The 27402-nt window shown below is 37.0% G+C and overlaps 3 protein-coding genes across 3 annotated transcripts; 2 read left to right on the forward strand and 1 right to left on the reverse strand.

Moving 5' to 3' along the window:
- Nucleotides 1–331: 331 nt before the first annotated feature.
- Nucleotides 332–18225, reverse strand: LOC100803316 (suppressor of RPS4-RLD 1). Its single transcript, XM_003525799.5, has 23 exons — nt 17838–18225; nt 17624–17733; nt 16651–17303; nt 16502–16546; nt 16271–16372; nt 16103–16183; nt 15518–15584; nt 8691–8791; nt 8481–8588; nt 7759–7829; nt 7580–7636; nt 6766–6874; nt 6605–6685; nt 6044–6130; nt 5484–5690; nt 4234–4562; nt 2643–2729; nt 2372–2471; nt 1574–1665; nt 1453–1491; nt 1239–1329; nt 819–916; nt 332–730 (listed from the first exon to the last, which is right to left on the reverse strand). Exons 1-23 carry the CDS (start codon nt 17981–17983, stop codon nt 439–441), a joined length of 3153 nt encoding a protein of 1050 aa, XP_003525847.1. The 5' UTR covers nt 17984–18225; the 3' UTR covers nt 332–438.
- Nucleotides 18226–22337: 4112 nt separating this feature from the next.
- On the forward strand, nt 22338–23111 carry LOC102663168 (uncharacterized). The gene has a single exon (XM_006580719.1). The coding sequence runs from the start codon at nt 22338–22340 to the stop codon at nt 23109–23111; it is 774 nt and encodes a 257-aa protein (XP_006580782.1).
- Nucleotides 23112–25780: 2669 nt separating this feature from the next.
- LOC102663302 (lysine-rich arabinogalactan protein 19-like) lies at nt 25781–26599 on the forward strand. The gene is made up of 3 exons (XM_006580720.1): nt 25781–25933; nt 26009–26197; nt 26306–26599. Exons 1-3 carry the CDS (start codon nt 25781–25783, stop codon nt 26597–26599), a joined length of 636 nt encoding a protein of 211 aa, XP_006580783.1.
- The last annotated feature ends 803 nt before the right edge of the window (nt 26600–27402 follow it).

Consider the following 27402-nt stretch of genomic DNA (forward strand, 5'->3'; position numbering starts at 1 on the left):
ACAGCTCTTTTGCAATAAAGTTAGATTTATGCGCCTTACCCGACCAAACTTCTTTGGTTTTTTCTGCGCACTGATCAATAAAATACTACGAAAAACAGAATATCTCAATCATGGACGTATACCTAACTTTGAGGCATGACGAGAATAGTATACATAAAACAGGAAATAAATGGAAGAGTGGAGAAGATTAAATACAAGGAAGTAAAGAATTATGATAGAACCGATTGTCGCAGCGAACAATTTAACAAGCAAAATACAAACAGAAAACATGAGTCTTTTATGGGCAAGGACCACCGGTTAGGCAAGGCAACTAGTGATTGTTGAAAAAATATTAGAAATCCATAACTTTATTGTATAATTGTTAACATATGGTTACAATGAAACAAGGCCGTCACAGTTAACATGCAATTAGCTAACATGGTTATAGTTTACAAGAGATCAATCATCAGAAGAAAAGTTCAAAGCAGAAATAACTGACCCTGTTGTTGCAAAAGTTGAAGCAATATCAGGGTAGTCTTTCCATGAGGTTGTCACCTTCAGAGATGGGTACAGCCACGTTTTAACCGAATCCACGAACGAGTTTGGATCCAAGTTCAAAATGGCTTCCCAGTCAACCTGAAAACCCTGTGGGATGCTTCCTGTGAACTCCATGTTGGCAGCAAGTAACAAACCCAGCATAACTATAAATCCAACCACAGCAGATCCCCTAGACAGTGGCATAAAGTTATACCTGAAAAGCATTTCAATCAGATTTGCAGAAATGATTTTCAAATGCTCAAAGTCAAAAAGATAATTTAACCATTTTTAAAATGTCATACCAGTAATATGTCATCCTTAAAATTGCATCTAGCACGTTTTCAAGCGTGTCAAAGTCAGTAGACCCATAGTTTTCACCACAGTAAGCATTGCAGAGAGTCTGACACAACAGTTCCAAGATGGGGATACAAGGTAAATATTACAATTCATCTAATAACTTGAGCTATAAATACCAAGAACATGTTTTTAAATGAAACTTTAGGAGTAGCAAAATATCTGTTAGCAAATTTCTAAAGCTGAAAATGGTCATGAAATATTAACGATGATTGAATGGTACACAGATGGAATGAGATCATTGGTAGGGATGTTAAAGAAGAAACATTCTTACTTTAGAAATAAGCAAAAAATGGCCATATAGAGAGCCATATCTATCACTATTAGCTAATTAATATACTAAAAGTTGCTTAGTATGAGAAACATACTTCCCATGCCACTGCCATTTCTTCGTCAAAATCTTCCCATCTAGCAGGGGTACAAGGTGTTTTGATTGCAAAGTCAAAACCATGCTCCCCCCTGAAAAACATGTTTCAGTTCCCCAATTAAATTTCAAGCATGAAAACTAAAATTTTACAGCCATGAAAAGAAAATGTGGCAGACAATAACTTATGATTTTCACAAGGTTAGTATCTAGCTTACATTTTTACAAGGTTTATCCTAGTTCCTTCAAGCTGCTTCCTGAGGAAACGATATCCAGAGAGTAAATATATGTTAAAGAAATTACATGTTTCCAGACACTGTTAGCACTGTGGACGCTTACCCTTCAAATGCAGTACTGTTGCACCAGGTAGCCAACCAAAAATCCTCACCAACAACTTTATAAAGATCAGAGCATAATTTTGCATGCATAATCTGCATATCAAACATTAAAGTTTCTATTTTCAGAAAAGGATAAACTATAAAAATATTGTTCTTCAAGCTACGCAATACAAAACAGAAAAACACGTAACATCAGCAAGGGACTATTAATTTGATATCATTCAAAAGCAAGAGAAAAGAATCTGGAAGCATTTCTTTGTCAAAAAGTTAACTGAGAAAAATGAAATACTTGAGCATCAATTATATTTAGAAGGGATATCCTATGCCTACGAGCTAATTTAAAACACCAAAACCAATTAATTAGAAACTACAGATTACATGTTTCACAGTTCATCTGACTTGATGCATAAGAAACATGGTCTATCATGCAACTTGTGAATTTCTACTTTCTTGGGTACACATTCAACCTATCTAGTGATAAGGATGCAAGCCATGTGCTACAGTAATAATAGGACTTTGATTATCCAGACATGCTGTGTGTGCATGTAGAAACCATGTCTACTGAAAATTTAATGCATACAGAATAAAATGTCTATCCTGCAATTACAACTTTAGTGTATATCACCCAGCCAAACAAGGGAATATGAGGTTTACTCACTGACATCAGGAAAACTATAACTTTTCCAAGGCTACACCTTTTGAGGGGTTAAAAGTCACGGAGGAGGCCTTTTGCATAGTAAATCTAGCAATGTTAAAGGAAAGAGGCACAACATATCTAAATCAACAATCAACAACTGACCTCTTCTAATTTCCCATCTTTGGAAAGATGAATGATCTTGTCTGTTTTGCTGTGGACAAATGATCTCTCTTTCATTACAGTCTTGGCAATTTCTAATGTTCTGTGACATTTAAAAATAACAATCATTTTCAAAGCCAGACAATTACAACAACAACCAAGCCTTTTCCAACTGTAGGGTCAGTTGCATGTATCAATGGTGTCATAATGCTCCTTTCAAAGCCACTCTACTAATATAGAATAAATCAATAAAATCAGGAAACAGGCTCTTCACCTTTCATAATTAGGAAAGTAACGAACAACTTTGGCTTGCCCAAGAATCATAGGTGTGTGAGAACCAAATCCAGCATTAAACTCATCACTGCAGTGCAAAAAAAAAAAAAAAATCAAAATCAAGCACAAGTTAAGTCCAGCTCTGAAATAATAATCTTAGGAAAAACCAGGCACATTAACCAATATTGCTACGAGGCTGGCAACCAATTAAAGCAAAAACTGATCCAACCATGACCAATATGATTCTGAGCTTATTGTCACAAATAAAGGGAAGTACATAGTTAACAATAAAAGTAAGAAGAGTTCCTCTTTAATTGCATAATTTGAATAAATGTAAAATCAATCTTAGCAAAACAATCCACATAGAAATGAAAGCACTAAAAGTTAATATGAAGGCCGAATATACTTAATCACTCTAGTTCAACTGAGAATTCATTTCCTCCTTTCAGCTGTAAAACTTAAGTCATCTAAGTTTTAAAAGGGAAGTTCTATCCCTTTTTATGGTCCTTATGGAATAATAAAAGCAGCAGCTTTTGTTGAAAGCCTAAGCAAAAGATATCAACTTAGAGCCAACAAAAACTCCGTGTCACCTCTCAAACAAATCTAAAACCTCACTAAATAACAACAAGAACAACAAGCATTTGCAAAAGGATAAAGTTAACACATGCAAATAAATGTTGAAGGACTAAAATGTAACAATGAAAAGAAAAGGGACAAACAATACATGCAAAATTTAGAGGAATAGTAACAAGTAAAGGATCCAAATGAGTTTTTATCAAAACGAGATGAACATGGAATATATGATACTAAAAGAAATTATGAATAACCACATTCTTTTATAAAAATCATCCTCACTTTTAGGGAGTTTGGAGGGAGAGGACTGAAATACACAGATTCTAATTTGTTCTTTACTTTGTACCAAAGAGGTTATGGTTGGTTATCCTGGAAGTAGAAAAGGCTGCACACTTTCACTTTACTCATTTCAGACTCAACTGATGTAAATGAGAAAAGTTCAAGTATAGTCAGCAACTTAGTATTCAATACAAGTTTGTCAATGTATCTTTCAGATTAATTTGGAAATTTTCCCATTACTGTAAATTTACACCATCCTTGTCCTCTCTCCTCAGTCTTATTATAGATTTTTTAAACAATTATTTGTAATTAATTTATTATAGGAACGAGACCTTTATCTGCACTGAAAACATATTTAATGTAAGCATACTACCTCAAGTCTATGGGGTTGTGTTTGAAGATATGAACATGACCTTACAAAATTTACAATTTTACATTACCAGTATTAACTGAAAATAAGTGGGAGTTTGAATACATATAGAATTTCTATAAACTTAGTTGACCACAAAAGATGATAGTTCGGTCATGCCTCGGTGACTATAGGATTTTACAGCAGAGTCCGCATTCAGCAGCAATTATATTAATTAGATAGGAGAGACACATAAAAAGGTGGAGATAATGAAAATCTACGTACATCCTGAGTATAAATATTAGATCTGAAACATTATAAAATTTCTGAACAATAAATCATCTGTACACTTATTTACTCTGATAAAATACTTAGCCCATAGAAGGGATACCTTAGCTTGTTCACCCATACAACAGGGTCACAAGGCTCAGAAATTTGTCTCCATCTAACAGCTAATGAGTAAACATTGTGCCACGACAATGTACGGCTGGATAATCTATCATCTACAGTTCCATTTGAAGATGTTACTGAGGTACTGCTTGTACTACAACCAGCTCCTCCTCTATTTTGACTGGGCATATTAATTCTTTCCCTTCTCCTGGCCCTTCTCCCATTCTTTGAGTTTCCTTTATTCGAATATTTCCATTCAGCATGCAGGGAACGCCAAGCCTTAGAGACTTTTTGTGCAATTTCAATGGCAGCAAGTCCAGCCATACGATGCTGATAATACATAAATATTAACAGGTTAAGATGATGATATTATAAACAATTGTCCGTTAGATGCATGTCACTTTAAAGTAAACGCACGAAAATTATAAAGGAAAAATATATCACAACTTGCACATATCTAGAAAAAAGTGTCCAGAAAATACTGTAGCTACTAAATAAACTACACATGCACGCGTGTGCGCACGCATATATCCAGGATTTTAAAACTAATTGAAAAAAAAACTAGCATATCCCGGTGCCAAAAGGCTCTTCGCCACGTGAAGATATTGGGGAGGGTCATTTTATGCAGCCTTCCCCTTGCATATGCAAAGAGGTTGTTTCTGGATTCAAGCCCATGACCAACAGGTAACCAAGACGCAACTTTTCCGTTACACTAGGACTCACCCTCATAAATGATATGATTCTATGAAAACTGCATGTTTTTACTTTGGGAAATACGGTTAAAATAAAGTTTTCTTTGATAGAAATTTATTGAGAATGGAAGTTTGACTTGTTTAGAAGATATGCTGTTAAAATCAGAAAACTGGAATCCCTCAACTGTGTACCAATTTTATAATATTATTCAATCATTATGCACTATTATTTCTTTGTCACTCAATAAAATAAAATAGCATCCCTTGTATTAGCCACTTGGAAGTAAATGGAAATAATATAAATGTTTCCTACTTTTCAATTTGATTTTACAACATGATATGAACAAGGATCATCAGAATTTTTGGATGCAACAAAATCCTTTTCTAGTTCCATAGAGCAAAGAAAATGTACAAGTATAATGAAGTATAATATGGCACAACAGACTATTGAGAATAAAAGTGGCCCTCAGCAGAAAAGGGATTTGTTGAAAAAGAAAAATGACTACAATCAATAAGCCACGAGATGTAGAAGAGCAAGAAACACCAGAAATAGCTTTACCTGACGTCTATTAGGTAGGAATCCTGGACAATCATACTGGATTTTCATGCCAATGGAATCTGAAGCCTGTAGAAGAGAAGCCTTCTGCTTGGTAATAGTAAACTCTTGCTTTTTAAGCTTTCCCTTTCTTAAAGACTCGCGTAAAGGAGGTTGCCTGAAAACCTTTTCGCATACATTCTTTGGATGCAATTTCTTGCACCAGTATTCCTGAATATAATACAATATAGATACAAATAACTATACTAGAAATGGAAACCTCAACTCATGTTTTATAAAATTTGAATAACCAAGCACATTGTGATTTAAAACCTACTTGCTATACATCCTTTTAAACCCACATTAAATTCCCCATAGGCATGCTTGTGGAAACCAAAATCTTATATTTTCTTTTATTCTTCCTGTTTTTCTGGTAAGTGGCCTACTTTACACACGACCACAATCACCACATAGCAACCAAGAAATCCTAAAGTCAGGTAAAAATGGTTTTCCAATTAAGACACCTTTGAATTAAGAAAGATTAGAAGTACCAAGGAAAGTAGAATTGTTTTCATAAATTTTACCTTAAAAAGAGCATCAATATCCCCATCAATATCAAACCAGCAAAAATCACCATTAAATTTTGAAGCTGTGTACAGAGCAATCTCTTTCTGCAAAAGAAGAAAGGGTTGAAGCATATCATAGAATTAGGCTCTTAATGAATGAAACTTAATATGTACCATGTTAATTCCCAGAGCACCAATGGCACCAATTAGTTATATGTAGCTGAATCAAGGGAGGGCAATTTCTACAAGTATGTCTCAATGTTGACTTAACTAACACGAGGAACTAAAGCAGAAGGGAACAGTCCTAATTCAAAACATGCCAACAGAAATTCACATGTTCAAATTAGCAGAGTAGCAATACTTATATTGGTAGAGCTATAATCTCTCTCCTGCTCTAAATGAATTTTCGCTATGACATGTCACTACTCAATACTGTCAAGTGTCAACATTGTGTCCCAGTTAGTAGATCTTTTAGCGTAGAAGGAAATTTATTTATGTTCTTTTTTATCAGTAGAATAGGATTAAGAGGGAGAATAAAAAACAGATGAGTAACAAGTATACTATTTCAATAAAACAAACCTGATAAAAAGCAAGGCACTGGAGCACGAATTTGTCCATTGAATCCAGCTCCAAATCCAATGCAGCATCATAATCCTTGACCTAAGAGCATTAAAAAAAGTTGTAGTGTGCCAAATGTAAACCTACATTGCACCAAAAAATTAAATTAAAAAAATTCATACCGCTTCTTTGTATTGTCCAACAGCATGGTAGCAGGAAGCACGTAAATACAAGCATTCAATGTTGCTGCCATCAATGCTCAACCCCATTGTCAAATCCTTGATAGCCTTCCTGTCACATCCAAACCCAAGTTAAAAATAAAATCAAGTAACAGCATCGAGTACCAAACTAGAAAATTTAATACTGATGATTGGTGTGAAATATTTAAAAGCAATTTACATGGACCTTAGGTGCCATTATGAATTCAAACTCAGCAAATTGTTATACTTACTAGTATACCTATTGTGCAATAATTCATATATGATTTATCATTCTAGAATCCTAGATAGCAGACCAAAATACCAGTAGCTGACCATTTTAAGTCCCCAAAATTTTAGGAATTGAAATTGAATACTAGCTATAATACAACTATATGATTTGAGTTTACGACTTTAGGAATACCAAAAATCACAACATAAATCTTCCTCAAAGTGCTTGTTCTCTAACACAAACCTAAATTTACGAAAATACAAAAATGAATCTCCTTAAGAGATTCTATTTTAACTATCATAATTGTTATGAAAAACAGCAAGTAATCTAAGTTCCAGTCATGATCTCTCCTTAGTTCCTATAACCAACTAATCTTTTGATCCTAAAAGGCTTCAATTTATTGCATGTTCTACCATCCATATATGTTTCCTTAACTGTTAAAGGAGAGTGCCACTATAACTTATACTAGTTTCATGGACCAAATCAGAAAGACTCATGAAAAAAAAAGTCACTGCAAATAAATATTCAACTTCTTCAATGGATTAACAAGTATGGCTGGACAAATACCTGTGCTCACCCATTGCATGGAACAGAAGGCCACGCAAATGATTAGCTCTTGCAAACCTAACATCAAAATGTAAAAGCAATCAACCTCAGGTAAAGAGAATAGGCACAAAGTACATCAAGTGGAAGAAGCCCGGCGAAAACAATGCTGATGAGTAATACAGTTCATTCATGACAATTACCTCCCATCAATTTGTAGCATCTTATTTATACATTCCTGAGCCTTTGTTGGCTTAGCTAAATCTTGATAGAACTGCACAAAAACCACAGATTCAGAAAAGCACTACCAATTAAAGTCATCCAACAAAATAGCTAGTCGCAAGCCCAAGTTAAGGAGGAGGGATGTGTTAGGCTATTAGCAGCCACCATAAAACTTGCTGTTATACTCAAGAACAGAATAGTTTCAAGCCCATAACTGATAATTAAATTAGGCAGAAAAGGAGTGGCATACTTAATAGCTATTAACCTATGGCTGCTAGATCTTTTATAAAGTTGCCAAATACATATTCAGACCAAAGCTATTAGCCTATGACTTCTAGATCTTTGATATATATATAAAAAACTGTCAAATACACATTCAAACCAAAGCTAGCAAGCAAAATCATCTTAAGCCTATAAATAAAAAGCTATAAAAATTGTAGCATACCAGATAAATAAGCCTATAATTGAATAAAATAAAATGTAGATGTGAACTGATCTGATATGAAACGGATACTTCATGTCAAGTTGAAAGTAAATTGGATTACTGGCAGACAGAAGCAACATGGGTTAAAGTGGTGATGCCAGATATGAGTAGAGATAAAAAATAGAATTCAAGAATACAACTTAACATATTTGAAGTATACATTCCTTTCTTTAATATGATCAAACTATCAGTGCAGTATGGATATGGGAGAATAGACACCTGAGTCAGATGTGCCCATGCTTCAAGGAAATTTTTGTCAAGTTGAAGTGATTTGAGATGAGCTTCCTCAGCTTTCTTATATTCACCAATTGAAGATAATGCTAAACCCTGTACAGTCAATTTGTTCGGTGAAATACTGAAGAGACCTTCCATATAAGAGATCTAGGTCCAAAATCAATGACAATTCAAGTATTAAGACTCAAGGCCCACCAAATATGTGTAGGCAGATGTATTATCCTTATCTAGCTTCACGCAAGCTGAAAGGTCTTCAACAGCTGCATCAAACTCTTTAAATTTGAAATTGACAATTCCTGCATTGAAATTTATACAAGACATACATTAGCTAGTCTCAAAATTTTAGGGTTCAACTAGATGATTTCATCGATCAATTAGGTAGAATATACACAGAAGCTCCAACACTAGTTTTGGAAACAAATATCTCCCTATTCTAAAGCTATAATCCCTTGATTTGTTGGGATTTTCTAAATTATAGCCTATTTTATATTGAGTAGTCAATCCCAAATAGCGGCTGATCCCAAAGTTGCTGAAGTGGGATAGCAGGATGGCATCTAATGTGAAGTCTAGAAAACAATATAGATTTATACATGTCAACACCCAAATTTTGCTGCAAAATTCAGTTGAATGACTGCCGGCTAAGGGGTAATTCGGCTAACTTTTATGTCAGCTGAATGAGGTGAAGGCTAGTCTGGTTGAATACGGAATTGATGACTTATCAATATTAGCCAAACAAGAAGGTTAGCAAAACATGGACTAGGTTAATACGGCTATCTACAATGTTAGCCGAATGACAAAATTCAGCTAATATTAATGGCACAGTTGACTAATCTTCAATATTTGTTGGACATGAAGGTTAACTAAATATGGATAAGGTCAATACGACTACCTACAATGTTAGCCAAATTGGTAAAATTCAGCTAGTTATAAGGTTAGGTGAATGAGTAAAAGATCAATTTGGCTACGTTCAATATTAGCTGGGTGGGAGATTCAACTAACTTTAGTGTTAGTTGAACATGGATAAGATCATTTACGCTACTTACAAAGTTAGTCGATGACAGATTTCAGCTAACTTTAAGCATAAAAAAATTAACTGAATTAAGTTAGATTTAATTTAATAAAGATAAGATGATATTTTTCACAATTTTCTGATATTCAAATGGCTTGTAGCGGTTGAAACTAATCAATGATAGTGCTCCCTAAAAAAAAGGAAGTGGTTGGCATCTTCTTCAACATTTGAAATAACTTATCAGTTGGCTTGTAGAAAGAGGATAATGTACCTAAATTTTAGGAGCAATTTCCAAAAGATAAATCTACTTCAAAATTAGTTAGTCGAAATCAACTACTAGTAAAAATCAACTGCTGCTCGCCAAAACTGCCAAAATTAGCCGAATTAGTGTAAAACTAGCCAAATGACCCCAAACCACATTCTAGGAAGTTACAAGTAGAAAAACGAGGTCCAATAGGGGATTTGAGTTTGTAGCCTATAAATAGGCACTGTACTTCCAATTTGAGACACACAATCAATCCAACACAGTTATTTTACATAATATTTTCTCATTTACAGACCTCTCTTTATATTACCGGTGCTTCTGATTACATTGCTGGTAATAGTTCTTTATTTTCATCCCTCTCTCCTCCTAAAATTCCTCATTTCATTACTTTAGTCGATGGTTTTAGAGTTGTAGCAACAGGAATCGGCCATATATCACCCACTTCTTCTTTGTCTTTAAACTCTATTTTGCTCATACCTAGTTGTTCTTTTAATATAATATCTCTTAGTCAGCTTACTCGTTCTCATAATTGTTCGGTAACATTTAATGCTAACTCCTTTGTCATACAGGAACGTGATACGGGTCAGACAATTGGCGTAGGACATGAATCTCATGGTCTTTACTACCTCAAGCCTAATCTTTCTTGGGTTTCCAGTGCTGCCACATCACCAAAGCTCCTTCATGAACGTTTGGGACACCCACATTTATCTAAACTAAAAATTATGGTTTCGAGTCTTGAAAAAATAAAAGACCTATTTTGTGAGTCATGTCAACTAGGAAAGCATGTCCGTTCTTCTTTTAGGCATGTTGAAAGTCGTGTTGATTCCCCTTTTTCGGTTATTCACTCTGATATATGGGGTCCTAGTCGTGTTTCGTCTATGGGTTATAGATATTTCGTTACTTTCATTGATGAATTTTCTCGATGCACTTTGGTTTTCTTAATGAAAGAACAATCTGAAATTTTTTCCATTCTCACTTCTTTTGTAAATGAAATTAAAACTCAGTTTGGTAAGACAATTAAGATCCTTAGGAGTGATAATGCGAAAGAATACTTTTCTTCTGCTATTTCTTCTTTTTTGTCAGCACATAGCATTCTCCATCAGTCCTCTTGTCCTCATACTCCTCAACAGAATGGCATTGCCGAAAGGAAGAATAGGCATCTTGTTGAGACTGCTCAAACATTATTACTTCATGCCAATGTATATGTCTGACATTGGGGTGATGCAGTTTTGACAGCTTGTTTTTTGATGAATCAGATGCCTTCTTCCTCTATTAAAAATAAAATACCACATTCCATTTTGTTTCCTAAAGAACCGTTGTTTCATGTTGATCCATGTATTTTTGGATGCACCTATTTTGTTCATAGCTTGTCTCCAGGTCTTGATAAGGTTGTTCCTCGAGCCATCAAATGTGTTTTCCTTGGATATTTCAGGTTACAAAAAGGTTACCGATGTTACTCTCCTGTTCACAATCGTTATTATATCTCTGCAGATGTAACTTTTTTTGAAGAAAAACCATACTTTGCTCCCTCCATGGTTGAGTCCAATACTCTTCAAGAAGTTTTTCCTATTCCCTATCTTGGTCCTTCACCTTCTTTGCAGGAATCAGAGTCAACTATAGATTCTACCATAGATATTCCTGACAATCTTCCACTTGAGCAGACTCAAATCACCCATCGTATATCGACGTCGTTCTCGAATTCTTGACGTAGAACTTGAAGGTAATTAAAGACCAGCTGAATCATGTCCTACTCCAGCAGACAACCCGACCATGGATCTACCCGAAGAGAATCTTGACTTGCCCATTGCTCTTAGGAAAGGTACTCGGTCTACACGTAATCCTTATCCTATTTATAACTTCTTAAGTTATCATTTTCTTTCTTCTTTGTACCATTCTTTTGTTTCCTCTTTATCTTTTGTTTCTCTTCCTAAAAATCTTTGTGAAGCACTTGATCATCCGGGATGACGACAAGCCATGATTGATGAAATGCAAGCTTTGGAGCATAATGGTACTTGGGAGCTGGTTCCTCTTCCCCAAGGCAAGAAACCTGTTGGTTGTCGGTGGGTATATGCTATAAAAGTTGGGGCCAATGGACAGATTGATCGTCTCAAAGCTTGATTGGTAGCCAAAGGTTATACCCAGATTTATGGCCTAGATTATGGAGATACTTTCTCCTCTGTGGCTAAAATTACTTATGTTCGACTCTTTCTTGCCATAGCCGCCATCCGTCATTGGCCACTGTATCAGTTGAATATTAAAAATGCATTCCTACATGGAGAATTAGAAGAGGAGATCTATATGGAGCAACCATCGGGATTTGTTGCTCAGGGGTAGTCTAGCTTGGTTTGCAAACTTCGGAGGCCTCTTTATGGTCTCAAACAATCCCCACGAGCTTGGTTTGGAAAATTCAGCTCATTTGTTCAGGCTTTTGGGATGAAACGAAGTGAAGTAGACCATTCAATTTTTTATTGTCATACCTCATCAAGTAGATGTGTTTACTTGGTGGTCTATGTAGATGATATAGTCACAGGAAATGACCAAGAAAAAATTGTTCAACTGAAGGAACATTTACATTTTCAGACTAAGGATTTGGGAAAACTTAAATATTTTCTTGGAATTGAAGTTGTTCAATCAAAAGATGGGATTATCATCTCACAAAGGAAGTATGCGTTAGACATACTTAAAGAAACTGGTATGTCAGATTGTGGACCAATTGATAGTCCCATGGATTCAAATCAAAAATTGCTACCCAATCAGGGGGAGCCTTATTCTGATCCTGAAAGATATCGGAGATTGGTTGGGAAGGTTATCTACCTCACTATTACAAGGCCAGATATTTCCTTTGCAGTTGGAGTGGTGAGTCAGTTCATGCAGTCTCCTCATAATGATCATTGGGATGCAGTAATTCCAATTTTGAGATACATTAAAAGGACCCCAAGACAAGGACTACTCTATGAAGACAAAGGAAACACTCAAATAGTTGGATTTTGTGATGCAGATTGGGCAAGATCACCCATCGATAAGCGTTCCACTTCAGGATATTGTGTCTGTTGGAGGAAATCTTGTCTCATGGAAGAGTAAGAAGCAAAATGTTGTTGCAAGGTCTAGTGCAGAGGCTGAATATAGAGCTATGGCTGTAGCCACTTGTGAACTCATTTGGATTAAACAACTTCAAGAATTGAAGTTTGGAAATACTCAACAAATGAAGCTATGTTTGTGATAATCAGGCAGCCCTACATAAAGCTTCTAATCCAGTATTCCATGAGAGAACTAAACATATTGAGATTGATTGTCATTTTGTCTGGGAGAAAATCCTTTCTAAGGAAGTTATTACTGAATTCGTTAGTTCTAATGATCAACTAGCAGACATCTTTACAAAATCTCTAAGGGGACCAAGAATTCAAAATATTTGTTCCAAGCTTGGAGCATTTGACTTATATGCTCCAACTTGAGGGGGAGTGTTGGAATTACACACATTGTATGGATACTTGTTCCAATAAAGAATAGTTATTAATGTACCTAGTTAGTCACATATTCATGTATCTAGGAATTCACATGCATGTACATAGGTACTAAAACTTCATTAATATTCTTGTAAATTTCACATTGTATTTACTCCCTAAGTTTATATAAATATAGATCAGCTGAGTGGGTTAAGCACTCAAGCATTTCACAACCTTTAGTCTCTTCAATACACTCAAATTGAAGCCCAACAAACCAAAAACAATAAAGAGAAAAAAAACACTGAAAAACATTAGGCCAACATGGCCAAATTCCCCTGAAACTCTAAGTCACTAGAACAGTCAGCCACTCAGCACCATGCTATTAGCTAAGTGTCGCCGCCTCTAATTGAAAGACTGAAAGTGAAACCCCAACTCCCAATGGCAGAAATTGAAGATGGAGGACTGGAAGGTCAGTAGCAGCTAGAGGAAGGTGGCAGCGGCTGACCAGCAAAAGCAAAGGTCACAGATGCTGCCCAGCGATGGCACGGGTCCCAGAGACTGCGCCGAAACACCTGGAGCAGCTGCGTTTTGCCACAAGAGGCATGATGTTGAAATCATGGCTACTTTTCCTGCTTCTTCAAACCTGCAGCCCTTACCCTTTTGCGTAGCACCGCTACAAAATCCATAACCACTATCCTCTATTTGCTATTATAACAGCACGGCTGACAACATAAATTTTATAGATTACAAAAATAATATAACTTCTTAACAGATACATTCCTACAACAGCACATATACTCACATTCCCCCTCAAGTTAGTGAATAGGTGTCCTCCATTGCCAGGTTAGATACAATCCTCTAAAATGTAGGATTCTTCAATCTGTTAGTGAGAATATTTGCATGTTGTCCATGTGTGAGCAATGAATCAACAATTCAAAATGCTTTTCTGGCATATTCTTGATAAACCAGTGTTTATATTAGAGATGTAGGAAGATTTGTTTGGGAAGTAAGAAGTTCCCTTGAAATATATTATCTACACACCAAGTTCAAAAGTGTTTGGACGTGAGGGGGTGTATTGGAAAAAACCCAAGTCCCACATCAACTAGAGATAGTGCAAAGGTATAGTATATAAGTGGGGGACAACCCTCACCCTATGAGCTAACTTTTGGAGTTGAGTTAAGTCCAAACTCATATTCTAAGATGAATAGGACATATTTAGTACATATAAAGCCACTTTCAAGTTTCTCCTTGATCAAATTCCTATCCACTTCGATGTTCTTGGTTCAATCATGTTGAACCGGATTGTGTGCTATGCCGATTGCTAATTTATTGCTGCAGTAAAGCTTCATAGATTATTCCCACATAAATCTTCAAGTCTTATAGAATAATTTTAAGCCTAAGTAATTCACACACCCCTTATGCCATAGCAAAAAAATCTGCTTCAGCACTAGAACGTGCCAAAACACTTGACTTTTCCTTGTTACAAAATTTACTTCCAGAAGAGAGCAATACCCAGAAGTTGATCTTTTGTCAACAACTGACCTTGCATAGTTGGCATGTGTGTAGGCTTCTAGTGCCATTTCCCCATATTATTTTTTAACAAAATTCCTCTTCCTGGAGTCCCCTTCAGATACAGCAGAATTCTGTGATTAGCCAGTAAATGAGTTTCTCCTGGGTTGTGCATACATTGACTAATTAAGTTTACTGCATAGTCAATAACTTGTCCAGTGTGAAACTTCATACAAGGTGTTGATACATCTCCTTATCCACTATAGTTTCCTCTTTTGCATTCCAAAGTTTTAGGTTTGGATCTATAGGGTTGCTCACAGGTTTACAGGCTGGCTTGCTGTTTCCTTGAGCAAATCAGTGATATACTTCTTCTGGAATATAAAGATCCTTAATAATACAATTTATCCAAGGTTTTGACATCAAATCCTTTGGTCAGGCACTGACTCAGGATTTGTTGTTCTCTCCTATCCCCAGTTAATAATATAATGTCATCCATGTACTCATGGATGAGCATCCAGTAACAGAAATGTAAATACATCTAGGAATTCAAAATGTGTTAATTCTTCATCTGCTTCTAAGAAATGAAAATGTATGTTTGCACAAGATATGCTAAAGGTAAAAAACAACAATCATGCCACAGAAAAACTAATCCAATTTCTCTGTCCAAAATTCTAGAAATTACCACAAAATATGCACCCATCATTGCAACAAAGAGAGCAAAATAGAGCCATAGTTAATTATTCAAGTCCAGCAAAAATCAGTTGCACAAATAACAAATTAGTTAAAGGCAAGCTACCTCTCTCATGTAAAATATCTGCTGTGTCAGGTTCAAACTCTAATGCCTTGGTCAAGTCTTCAATAGCCTGATATCCATATCAAAAGAGGGGGGAAAACAGCAATTGCCACATTTACAGGTTTATACTTGTGCCAAAAAATATATACAAATAGGAAGTGAAGCACCACAGAATGTACAAAATATGTCAATCTTTTCATATCTCAAACTTCTTAAACAATATCACATAGGATCTTGTAGGTCATACATAGAGACTTTAACAACATTGAGTCTAGCAAGATAAGAGATCACAGAATTCTTCATAACCACATGATTAGTTTAGCAACAACCACCAATACAATTAAGTAGTCAAGCATTCAACTTAAAGCCTAAAGCTTTACATGGCAATGTTCAAATAGTACTATAACCAGACTTGGCATAAAAAAAAAGGAACAAAATTCCTTGCAATTTTCATTTTCTGTAATAGAACTGATTATTTTATAAAAGTATATAACCAGAGGATTGCCTGATGCACAAAGCTCCCAACCTTGAGTTTCAACATGTTAGACTGATACTAAGTTTCTAAGAAGTAGGGATGGCCATGCTCACCTCAACAAACTCTCCCAAGGCTGCCCTGGCCTGACCTCTCCGTTTCCATGCCTCACCAGCCAATGGATTAAATTGTATAGCCTAATACATACAACATGTAAACCACTTACATATAGAAGAAATACCATATCTCTATATACACCTGTTCGGCAGTGTTCATTCAACCACCTTTGTAAAATCAGCTATAGCAGCATCAAGTTCCCTCTGGAATGCATATGCTGTACCTCTTCCTATTAGTGCTTCAGGATAAGCTGGGTCCTTTTTCAGTATCTACATAAAATGATGGGGGCAAGGCTGCAGTATGTTATTTAATAATATGAAAAAAAAATAGAGAGAACAGGATAGAAAAAGCATGAAAAGATGAAAATGAGAGAATCACTTGTGAGGAAAATATTTCACCTGGTCAAAAATGGATATGGCATGAGCATATTTTCCTTCATTAACCTGAAAAAGGACTATAATATCATATATGCTCTTAACCAAATAAATACAACAACACAGAAGTTTTTATGTAATTTGCTTATTCAGTTAAAAGCATGAAAACAAACCTCTGCTATACCCCTCGAGAGTCGAAAATCTACACTAATGGAATTAGTATTTGAAATCTGAGCAATGCAGAACTTCTTATTTTTCCTTGCTTCACCTTTTCTTTCATCAGAAAATATAAACTTACTAATAGGGTTTCTAAAAATTTCAGGGATATTAGATGAGTCACCACTATTGGTAGATACTTTTTCGCTTGATTCTGAGGCATCACTGGAGTCATTACATGATTCAGAATTGTAACTAAGTATATCAAGAACATCAGGGCTTCCATTCACTTGGCCATCAGATTTATTAGAGTCTCTATCTTCATCATGTGATTCATGCTTTAAGTCGGAATTATCAGCAGAATTTAGGCATGTCTCAGATTTATCACCAGTAGCATCACCACATAATTCAGCCGGAGTGCCCAATGTATCTTGGATCTTAAGAGTTTCACTAGAGCTCCCATTACTCAGAGAATCTGATTTGGTTTGTGGCGGTGGCCTATGGTTTTCACTTTCACACAGTGTATTTTTGCCTTGTTTTGCTGTCTCTATAAGCTCTTCAAGTTCTAGCAGCTGTTTCAAGTCAGCAGACTGATGCAGAGCATGTTCATAGCCCTGCTCCCATACCAATAGAGCATTTTCTTGCCTTCCCAACACAGACAGTGCAGAACCTACACAACAGAAAAAACCAGCCCTAAGTTCAAAAAATATAACACATATGTAGAGCATGAAAAAAATTCATTCAAATCTTCTTCACCATAAAATTTCATTCAGCATATTTGAAAAAGTCAAAAAGCGGCACAGTAAATTTTCAAGGCGAAATACATAAGGAAAATCGGCAAATTAGATTACGTTTAGCTAAAACCTAACTAGTTCAATTACCAATCCCAAAAAAAAAAAAACACGCAATTAAATAGGTAAGAAGAGCGTAAATTCAATACGAAAAGAGAGAAAAACAGAACGATCGAATTTGACAGAAGAGAATGAAAACCTTTGAGAATATAAGCTTGAAGACGCGTAGGGTCAAGCTGAAGCGCTCGGTCGCAATCCCTAATCACGTGCTTGTGGAGCTCTAATTTGCTGTAACAGAAGGCGCGGTTGCTGGAAGCGAACATCGGAACAAGATCGGGCGTCACAATTAGCGAAGGAGAGAGCAAAGGAAGCATTGAGAATAATGAATGAAAGTGAAATAGGAAGGCACGTACCATAGGTCTTGAATTGCGTTGGAATGAGAAATGAGGGAATCGAGGACTCGAATGGCTTTGGACCAGTCCTTGGAGGCGCAGAGCCTGGCCAAGTCCACCCGCTCGGAGGTAGCAGCAGCAGCAGGAGGAGGAGGAGGAGGAGCCATGGGGCACGTGAGGTGCACGGATCAGTGGTGCGATGATGGTTTCTTCTGAAAGGGAAATTTGAGGGGTGGAAATGTAATTGCAATTGCGCGCGCGGTGATGAAATGAAGAAGGCGATGGATTGTTGAAGAGTGCTGTGCCGACCTTGGGAAATTGGGTTGAGAGAGAAAGGAAGAAGGCGAGTGCTTAAAGAGTAACGGTGCTCCGAACGACCAGTCACGTGCACCGCACAACGCTTGGAGGCTAGGCCAAAACCTTTTCTCTTCAATATATAGATGATTAAAAATAAAAATTGCTGTCTTAAATATATTTTTTATTTTTTTTATATGTTCTACTAAAATTCGTTTTTTATTTATTTTAAAAAAAAATTATTTCAATATTTTGTTAAAATTCTATATTTGTTAAATGTATGATTTTTTTTTTCAAACACTTGACGGTTGGTCACTTAATCTTTCCTCAATTTCAATTAATTTTTTTTATCCACACAAACCTCAAATCCAAAACATACTTAAAAAGATTAATTTAGTACACATAAACTAATGAAAACATACTTAAGAAGATTAATTTAATACCACATGAATTAATGACTTGATATATGACTTTGTATATTGATAAGATAAAACTTATCAGAAAAAGAGTTATCACAAAATTTAATTCCTAAAATATAAATAAAAGATTTATACTTAAAAGGTTTAATTTTTATAAAAATAAAATAAAATAGAAAATTTTAAATGTGTATTTAATTATTAAATATTAAATTAATAAAAATATATAATATATAATCCCTTAATTCTTCTGTTGAATCTTTATTTTAAAAAAATTATTACGGGATATTTGAATTTAAATATATATTGAAATTTCTTCTTTTTAACTTTCATCAATCTTAAAAACATCTTTAAAGTAATAAAATACCCTTTACTTGTTTTCTTCACAATATAATTTATTCCAAACATCTTTAGCTATTTTTGTAAATAACTTGTTCTCAATAAGCATAGTCAATCTATTAGAGTTGATTAAGTGGTGATATGTTTAAGTAGTATAGATACATAAAATCATAAGTTCTAACTTTAATATCATCATTCTAAAAAAAAAAGAACACAATTTTGGAAAAAATATCAGCTTTTTAACATATTTTTCAGTGGGTTTTTGAAAAAAAATATTTTAAATTTAAACTGAAATAAATATAGGTTAAATTTACTCTAATAATAAAAATAAATTAATTTTGATGTTCATGATCATCTTCCCAAGACATTGTTTGCTATAATTATTAACACAGAGATGTTATTAACACTATTTTGATAAAGAAAATGTGTGCCACGTGAATGTAACAAATATCTCTACAATTTGATAAATAAATCAAATATTTACAATTAAGAGGGGAAATATTTTAAAATAGAAATACAAGAAAAATTTATTTAAATCAATAAATGTTTCACTTAAATAATTTATTCATAATACATATTTAAAATTTGAACAACTAATGCAATATGTCAAAAAAAAAATATTTAAGAGAAAGAATAATACTCACCCATTTATCTTTGATATAGTCAATAACATCAACCATTAAACAATTTATTAACATGATTGATGGATCAATAAAACAATACACTCGCTTAGCGAGCCTTCGGAAGCTGAAAGGTCCAAGAGTCTTTAAAACATTGAAGTTGACGGAGTTTTAGAAGGGAGGGAGTAAAAAACAGAGTACAAGGAGAAGCTGAAGCGACAAAAAGAGTGTAGCAAAGAGAGCTTAGGTTAGAGGAGTGAAGTTTAGGGTTTAGAGGTTGTGACATCCTCAACCAGCCTTTACCATTCTCTTTCACTCAAAACTCATCCTTTCCTGTATTTAGAGCATATTTCTTGTAATGGAAGGCTAAGCCTCTTTGTTGGGGAGTTTTGCTCAAACCTTGATGTAACATTCTTTCACTATTTGTTTAATGTTATTTTTACGTGTTCATTGCATCTACCTATGCTTATTTTTACATGCTTGTGGCTTGATCACCCATTTGTATGTATAGTTAGGATTTTTTGCATTGGGAAATGCTTTAAAGCCTTAGAACTTGATAGAGTAAGCTAAAAATTTGTATGTCTAGGAATGAAGTATAGTGATCTAGTTCATATTATGTTGTAGGCTTAATGCAACTCTTTTAGACTAAGTTTGTTGAGGGATCAAGGACGAAGTTTAAAGAGAGTTAGGCTCATTCACTAGAGGGATCTTGGTTTGAGTAATTTTTCAACATAAAAACACTAGGATAATGTTAGATAGAGAAAAATACATAACAACATTAAGAGAAATTCAGTAGAATGACCCAAGGCCTTTTTACTTGACTGTTTTCACTTCCAAAATTCTAGATCTTTAGTTATATTTAATAGACTTTAGTACAAAATTCAACTTGATATTTACTTGCTTTTAATCCATACAAATGTTTGCATACTGTATGTATAGTGACTGAGTGAAACAAATTTCTTGTGGATTCGACACTCGGTCTTACCATTTTATATACTACTTGTGCGAATCGGTACACTTGCCGACCAGCGAACAAGTTTTTGGCGTCGTTGCTGGGGAATTTCTTTCCACTTAGATAGTATAATTCAGTTTGGAAACATTTATTCTCTATTCTTTGATTAATTTGTGAATAGATAGTTAGAATTCAATTTTTCTCTTGACTTGGTTAACTGCTGCTCTGTTTAGTGCTTCTTGTATGTGAGGTAATTCTTCAGCAAGGAATTTAGCTCCATTAGATTTGGAGATTGAAGCTACTTGCAGGAGAAACAACGCGGAAAGGAGGAGAAAAGCTTTGCAAGAGAAGACAACACAACTAAGTTCGGAGGGAGCTCATTCGTCTGAATCATCTTCAGCATTTCCAGTAGACTTGAGGGAATCCGAAGTTGGTGCGTCTGAAGCACATATCACCGTAGAGGACCAACCGCATAAGGTGACTCTCGAGGACTATTCTAGCTCTACCGTGCCACAATTTTTCACAAGTATTGCGCGACCGAAGGTTCAAGCTCATAACATCACATATCTTCATTCCTTGATCCAGCTGATTCAAGGAAATTTGTTTCATGGTTTGCCTAATGATGACCCTTACGCACACCTTGCCACATACATAGAAATCTGCAACACAGTGAAAATTACAGGTGTGCCGGAAGATGCAGTGAGGCTCAACTTGTTTTCATTTTCTTTGGCTGAAGAAGCCAAGAGGTGGCTGCATTCTTTTAAGGGAAACAACTTGAAGACGTGGGAAGAGGTAGTAGAGAAATTTCTGAAGAAGTACTTCCTAGAATCAAAGACAACTGAAGGCAAGGTAGCTATTTCCTCATTCCATCAGTTCCCAGATGAATCCTTGAGTGAAGCACTTGAAAGATTCCGTAGCTAGCTGCGGAAGACACCTACTCATGGATTCTCCGAGCCTATTCAGTTGAATATTTTCATTGATGGTTTGAGACTGCAATCCAAGCAATTATTGGATGCTTCTGCTGGAGGAAAGATTAAATTAAAGACTCCTGAAGAAGCAATGGAACTTATTGAGAATATGACTGCCAGTGGTCATGCTATTTTGCGTGATAGAACTCATGTACCCATAAAGAGAAGCCTATTAGAGCTCTTTTCACAAGATGCATTGTTGGCACAAAATAAGCTGCTAGCTAAGCAGCTAGAATCACTTACGCAAACATTTAGTAAGCTGCCAACACAGTAACAAGTGGCTCAAGCTTCTCATTCAGCAGTGATGTAGGTTGGAGGTTGCAGCATATGTGGAGGAGCTCATGAGTCTAGTTGTTGCATACCCCTAGATGATGCTACAAAGAAAGTGAATTATACAGGGAATCAGAACATATAGGGATTCCATGCAGGCGATTTTTCAGGTTACCAACAAGGTGCAAATTTTAATCAGAATCAAGGGCAAGGATGAAGGTCCCATCCAGAGAATCAGTTCAATAAAGACCAAGGAGGACCATCCAATAGACCTCAGAATCAGGGGCCTAGCTTGTACGAGAGGACCACCAAGATGGAAGAGACTTTGGCTCAGTTCATGCAAGTTTCAATGTCCAACCATAAGAGAACTGAGTCAGCTATAAAGAACTTGGAGATCTAAGTGGGACAACTAGCCAAGCAAATAGCTAACAATTCTTTTAGAGGTTTTGGGGCTAATACAGAGAAAAATCCAAAGGAAGAATGTAAGGATATCATAACTAGAAGCAAGAGGGAGACCATGGTGAAGGATGAGAGGAGGATTAGTGATGAGAATGAGTGGGAAGCTGAGAGAGAATAAGAAAAAGAGGAAGATCAGATGAGGGAGAAAAAAATAAATAATGAGGAGGAAGAAAAAAATGAACAAAATGAAAAAAATAGAGAAAATGAGGAAGAGAAAAAGACAGAGTGAGTTGGCCAGAGAAAGGAAGAATGAGGTTGTTCCATGTACAGGGAAGGAAGCACCATACCTTTTGGTACCATCCAAGAAAGACAAGGAACGACACTTTGCATGTTTCCTTAATATCTTCAAGAAATTGGAGATAACTATCCCATTTGGAGAAGCCTTGCAACAAATATCACTCTACTCCAAGTTTCTTAAAGATCTGCTGACCAAGAAGGGCAAATATATTCACAGTGATAACATTGTGGTGGAGGGAAATTGCAATGTTGTTATCCAGAGAATTCTTCCACCAAAACACAAGGATCCAGGGAGTGTCACAATCCCTTGCTCGATTGGTGGGGTGTCAGTTGGAAAAACCCTTATTGACTTAGGGGCCAACATTAATTTGATGCCTCTATCCATGTGTAGAAGGATTAGAGAGCTGGAAATCATGCCAACAAGAATGACATTGCAACTGGCAAATCGGTCAATTACAAGGTTGTATGGCGTAGTTGAAGACGTATTGGTCAAAGTGTGGCAATTTACTTTCCTTGTAGACTTCGTGATTATGGACATTGAAGAAAATGCTGAAATCTCGTTGATTTTAGGCCGTCCCTTCATGTTAACAGCCAATTGTGTGGTAGATATGGGGAAAGGTAATCTTGAAATGAGTGTGGATGACCAGAAGGTCACATTTGATTTGTTTGATGCAGCAAAGCACTCAATTGACCAAAATATTTGTTCTAAGATGGATGAGATTGAGAATGGGATAGCTTAGATGACCAGAGCTAAGATTACACAGGACCCTTAGAGGTAAAAATGCGTCAAGCTAGTGACGTTAAAGAAGCGCTTACTGGGAGGCAACCCAGCTTTTTCTTTATTTTCTCAATCATTATTTTCTGTTCACCATTGCATATAGCTAGGTTTCAATTTATCTGTGATTGCCAGAGTAAGACATCAACATGTTTTTGTATGATAGAGGGGTTGGCAACAGCTTCTATGAAGCAAAGGATGAGGAAAAAACTTAGAAAATTTTTTAGTCATCCACTCGCTCAGCGCACCCTATGCGTTAAGCGAGACATACCTCATGCACTGAGCGAGTATTATCTCTCGCTAAGCGAGCCAACCCCCACCTATTGGCTGAAAGGGTCTTGCTAAGCGAGACAGTTGTGCTAAGCCCAAAAACCTCTCGGGTTGTGCAATTAATGGAATAAGGCTAAGCGAGCAAGCTCGCTAAGCACATCAAAACGTCTCACTAAGCACATCTGTGCGCTAAGCACACATCACTCTCTGCGTGGACCCCCATGTCAATTGGGCTAAGCGGGTCATACCCGTTAAGCCCAAAACTCTCTCTAGAATGGCATTGTGCTAAGCGAGACCATCTTGCTAAGCGTGACCCCACTACTGCATCTTGAGGCATTTAATCTGCTAAGCCGGCCATGTCCCGCTTAGCGAAAGTTACAGACCAATCAGAGCTGCATAACTCACTAAGCGCGCACCTATGCGCTGAGCCCAAAACCTTATCGAGTTTTCTAATTTTCGAATTGGGCTAAGCTAGCATGTCTAGCTAAGCGCATGAGTTTAAATCCTAAAAATTCAAACGTTATTGAGTGGTCGCTTAGCGAGTCACTTGCGCTAAGAGAGACAGTTGAAACTGCCAAAAATAAAACATAATTGCCTTAAGCAGTTACCATTTGCACAAAATATAACTCCCACTCCCATCATTGGCTTTCAATTGCATTGTTGCACTGTACTCATCTTACTACTCTGTTTCTTTGCCTTCATCTTGCTCATCACTTCAATTTTCTACAATCCAAGTAAGTACCCCTTGCTTTTCCTTTTTAATTTCATTTTTGAACCCTAGGGTAGAAGACACTTTACTTTCTCTATGATTTTTGATTTTGTGTTGTTGTTGCTGCTGATTAGTTAGTTGTTTGATGTTCGGAGTTTAGTTTAGCGTATAATGTAGGTTTAATTGATGGGTTTTGCTTAGATTTCCTAGGCCTGAAAGTGGTTAGGGAGTTGAGGCTTCGAAGCCCTAATTTTTTTTTTCTGGAAATTTCGATGTACCGCTAAGCGAGCCTACTCGCTAAGCAAGTTCATCCATTTTAGATGAATTTTTGGGATTTCAAATGAACTCCCTAAGTCGGCCATGTCCCGCTCGGCGCGTTCATCATTTCTGTTTGAATTTATGCTTTTATTTATGAACTCGCTAAGCTGGAATTTCGCGCTTAGCGAGTCAATTTAGTTAGGTCTAAGTCTTAGAGGTTGTTGGTATTCTAATTGGGGCTAAGAGAGCCACGCTCGCTAAGCCACCATGCCTCTGAAGTTTGAATAAGCCTAGGCTAAGCGAGTCTGTCTTGCTAAGCCCAAGGCAATTTAGTTTTGCTGAATTGTGTTCATGTGTTAAGCGAGTTGTGCCCGTTAAGCGCAATTTCTTCTTTGTTTTTGAATAAGGCTTAGCGAGCCTACTCACTAAGCCATTTATGTTCAAGTGGTCAAGTCAGGCTAAGCGCCCACTGGCGCTAATCCTATGTAGTGTGTTGCGCTAAGCGAGCCATGCTCGCTAAGCGCAATTACCTCTCTGTTAGAGAATAAGGCTTAGCGAGCCATGCTCGCTTAACCATTGTGCTATTTTAGCTAAGCGAGGGTGTCTCGCTTAGCCAGAGTCTTTATTTTTCAGTAGTCACGCTAAGCGCACCCTGCGTGCTAAGTGTATCATGTCATTTTTTTAAGACGCACTAAGCGAGCCAGTCTCGCTGAATGCCCAGTCCTTTTTCCTGTTTTATTTTTCTGCTTTCAGTCTTGAGTAAAACCTGTGTAATTGTTTTTCCTGTGATTCTTTTGATTCAGATTGCCTCCAGAAAGAGGAAATCATCCACATCCCAGCCTCAAGAACCCTACGACACGATGAGATTCGTTTCTAAGGTTGCTTGGGAGCGATATGAGCAGAATGCTCATTCCAGGAACATCCTCCCTAAGAGGAGTGTGGACCTCTATGTTACGCAGTATGATGAGTTATGTAAGGAGCTCGAGCGGAGGCGGTGGCATAAAGCCTTGACCAGGCAGCCTGATGGTCGCATTGATGTGGTCCTGGTTAAGGAATTTTATGCCAACCTGTTTGACCCAGAGGAAAAGTCCCCCAGACAGGTTAGAGTACGGGGCAAGCTGAGAAAGTTTGATGGGGAGACGCTTAACGCATTCTTGGAGACCCCGATGGTTTTGGAGCCAGGGGAGCGCTACTCAGCCTACTCCAGGTTTTGCCATACGCACCCAGACCCTCAGGAGCTCGCCGCCAGGCTATGTATCCCAAGGCGCGGTTTTGTTCTTAATGCTGAAGGAGCATCCTAGAAGCTCCTGAGGAAGGATCTCACTACCTTGGCCCAAACCTGGAGTGTCTTGTCCTACTCTAACCTCGCCCCCACCTCTCATACATCCGATCTTAATATGGACAGGGTGAGGTTAGTGTATGGTCTGGTGACAAAGATAGATATGGACATGGGCTCGTTTATTTTAGGCCAGATTTCTCAGATGGCCCAATCCAACTCCTCTCGGCTTGGCTTCCCTGCCCTCATCACCGCTTTATGCATCTCCAGAGGAGTTTTCCCAGACTCATTAACCTTCGAATTCCTCAACCTTGCCATTAATTTGGCATATATCAGAAAGAACTGCTAGAACCCGGATGATCTCACAATCACTTTTCCGGGGACCCGCAAGACCAAGGCTCGGGGACCCTCTAATGCTTCCACTTTTGCTCTCATTACTGCTCCTCCTACTTCTACACCAACTCCACCACCAGTTCCTGCTCCTGCCCCTTATACTTCAGCACCCTCCGACACCTCTGCTCAGAGCTCAAACATTCTGGTGTCGATGCTATAGAGCCTTCACCATGACTTATGCCTAGTGATGTAGAGCATTCATGATCTGGCTTAGCATCAGCCCATCATCAGCATGGAGGACTTTATGGCCTAGGTGGCCTGGCCAGGAGTCCAGCCTTCTCCTGCGGGGGGAGGTGAGGCTCCTACAACCTTGGAACCGACGCCAGACGCCACACCGGAGGAGATGCCTCAGGACACTCCTGCCGCCACACCGACCGAGGCTACTGAGGAGGGAGATAGCACTACAGACACAAATTATGTTGCAGACATGGCAGCAGCACAGAGCACTTGGGATCCCTGGCCTACTCCAGCACAGGACACGTCTTTGCCAGCCCAGGATGCTCCTTCCTCACCTCAGGACGACCCTACACTGGCACAGGAGGACTGAAGACAGGATTCATTTACATTTTCTGCTATTTAGATTCAGTTTTTAAAATTTCAGTTTAGTTTTAGTTTATTTACTTATTTAGCATAATTTATAGTTTTTGGAACAATTTACAGTTTTTAAACTTTATGCAGTGGTAGTTTTTGAAACATGTTTTGGTGTTTGTTGAATTAATTTGAATCCGATTGATTGCATGACTTGAGTGAATTGTGATGTTAGATCACGTGCCTTGAATAAGTATGCGGTAGTTAGAAGAGAAAGAACATGAATTAGGCGTGTGAGTGAAAATGTTAGTTTGTTTGACAAGTAAATAGTGAAGGTAATCATTGGCCATAACCCGGTGAGTTGTGTGAACTTAAATTGTGAGAGAACGACTAGTATCAAGTACCGATTTTTGCATGAATCTTTGAATACTGAATGAATGCATGATTTGGAAATGATGAAGGCCATGATTGATTGATTTATCCACTTAGCCAAATAGCTTTACCCTGTTCATGAATGATGAAACCTTTGCACCCATTTTGAGCTTTAATCTGATTGAATGAATTGAACCCTAAGCCTGTTTGAAATTATAATCTCCATCTACCTTTCTTTAGGTTGTAGGAGAGCATTGTGGTTCAAAGCAAATTTGTACCAAATTTGGGGGAGTGCATTTGGTGATTTTGATTGTGGTAAGGAAAGAAACAACCACAGGAAATTGTTTAAAGAAGCAGTAAGTAAAAACTGCTAATATAAAAAAAAAGAGAAAATTAAAGTTTCAAGAATAAGCAAAGCTTTTGTGTGCTGTTGCTTAAGCTAAGTGTCTT

This window comes from Glycine max, chromosome 5, assembly GCF_000004515.6.
Source record: "Glycine max cultivar Williams 82 chromosome 5, Glycine_max_v4.0, whole genome shotgun sequence".
NCBI classification, from domain to species: Eukaryota; Viridiplantae; Streptophyta; class Magnoliopsida; order Fabales; family Fabaceae; genus Glycine; species Glycine max.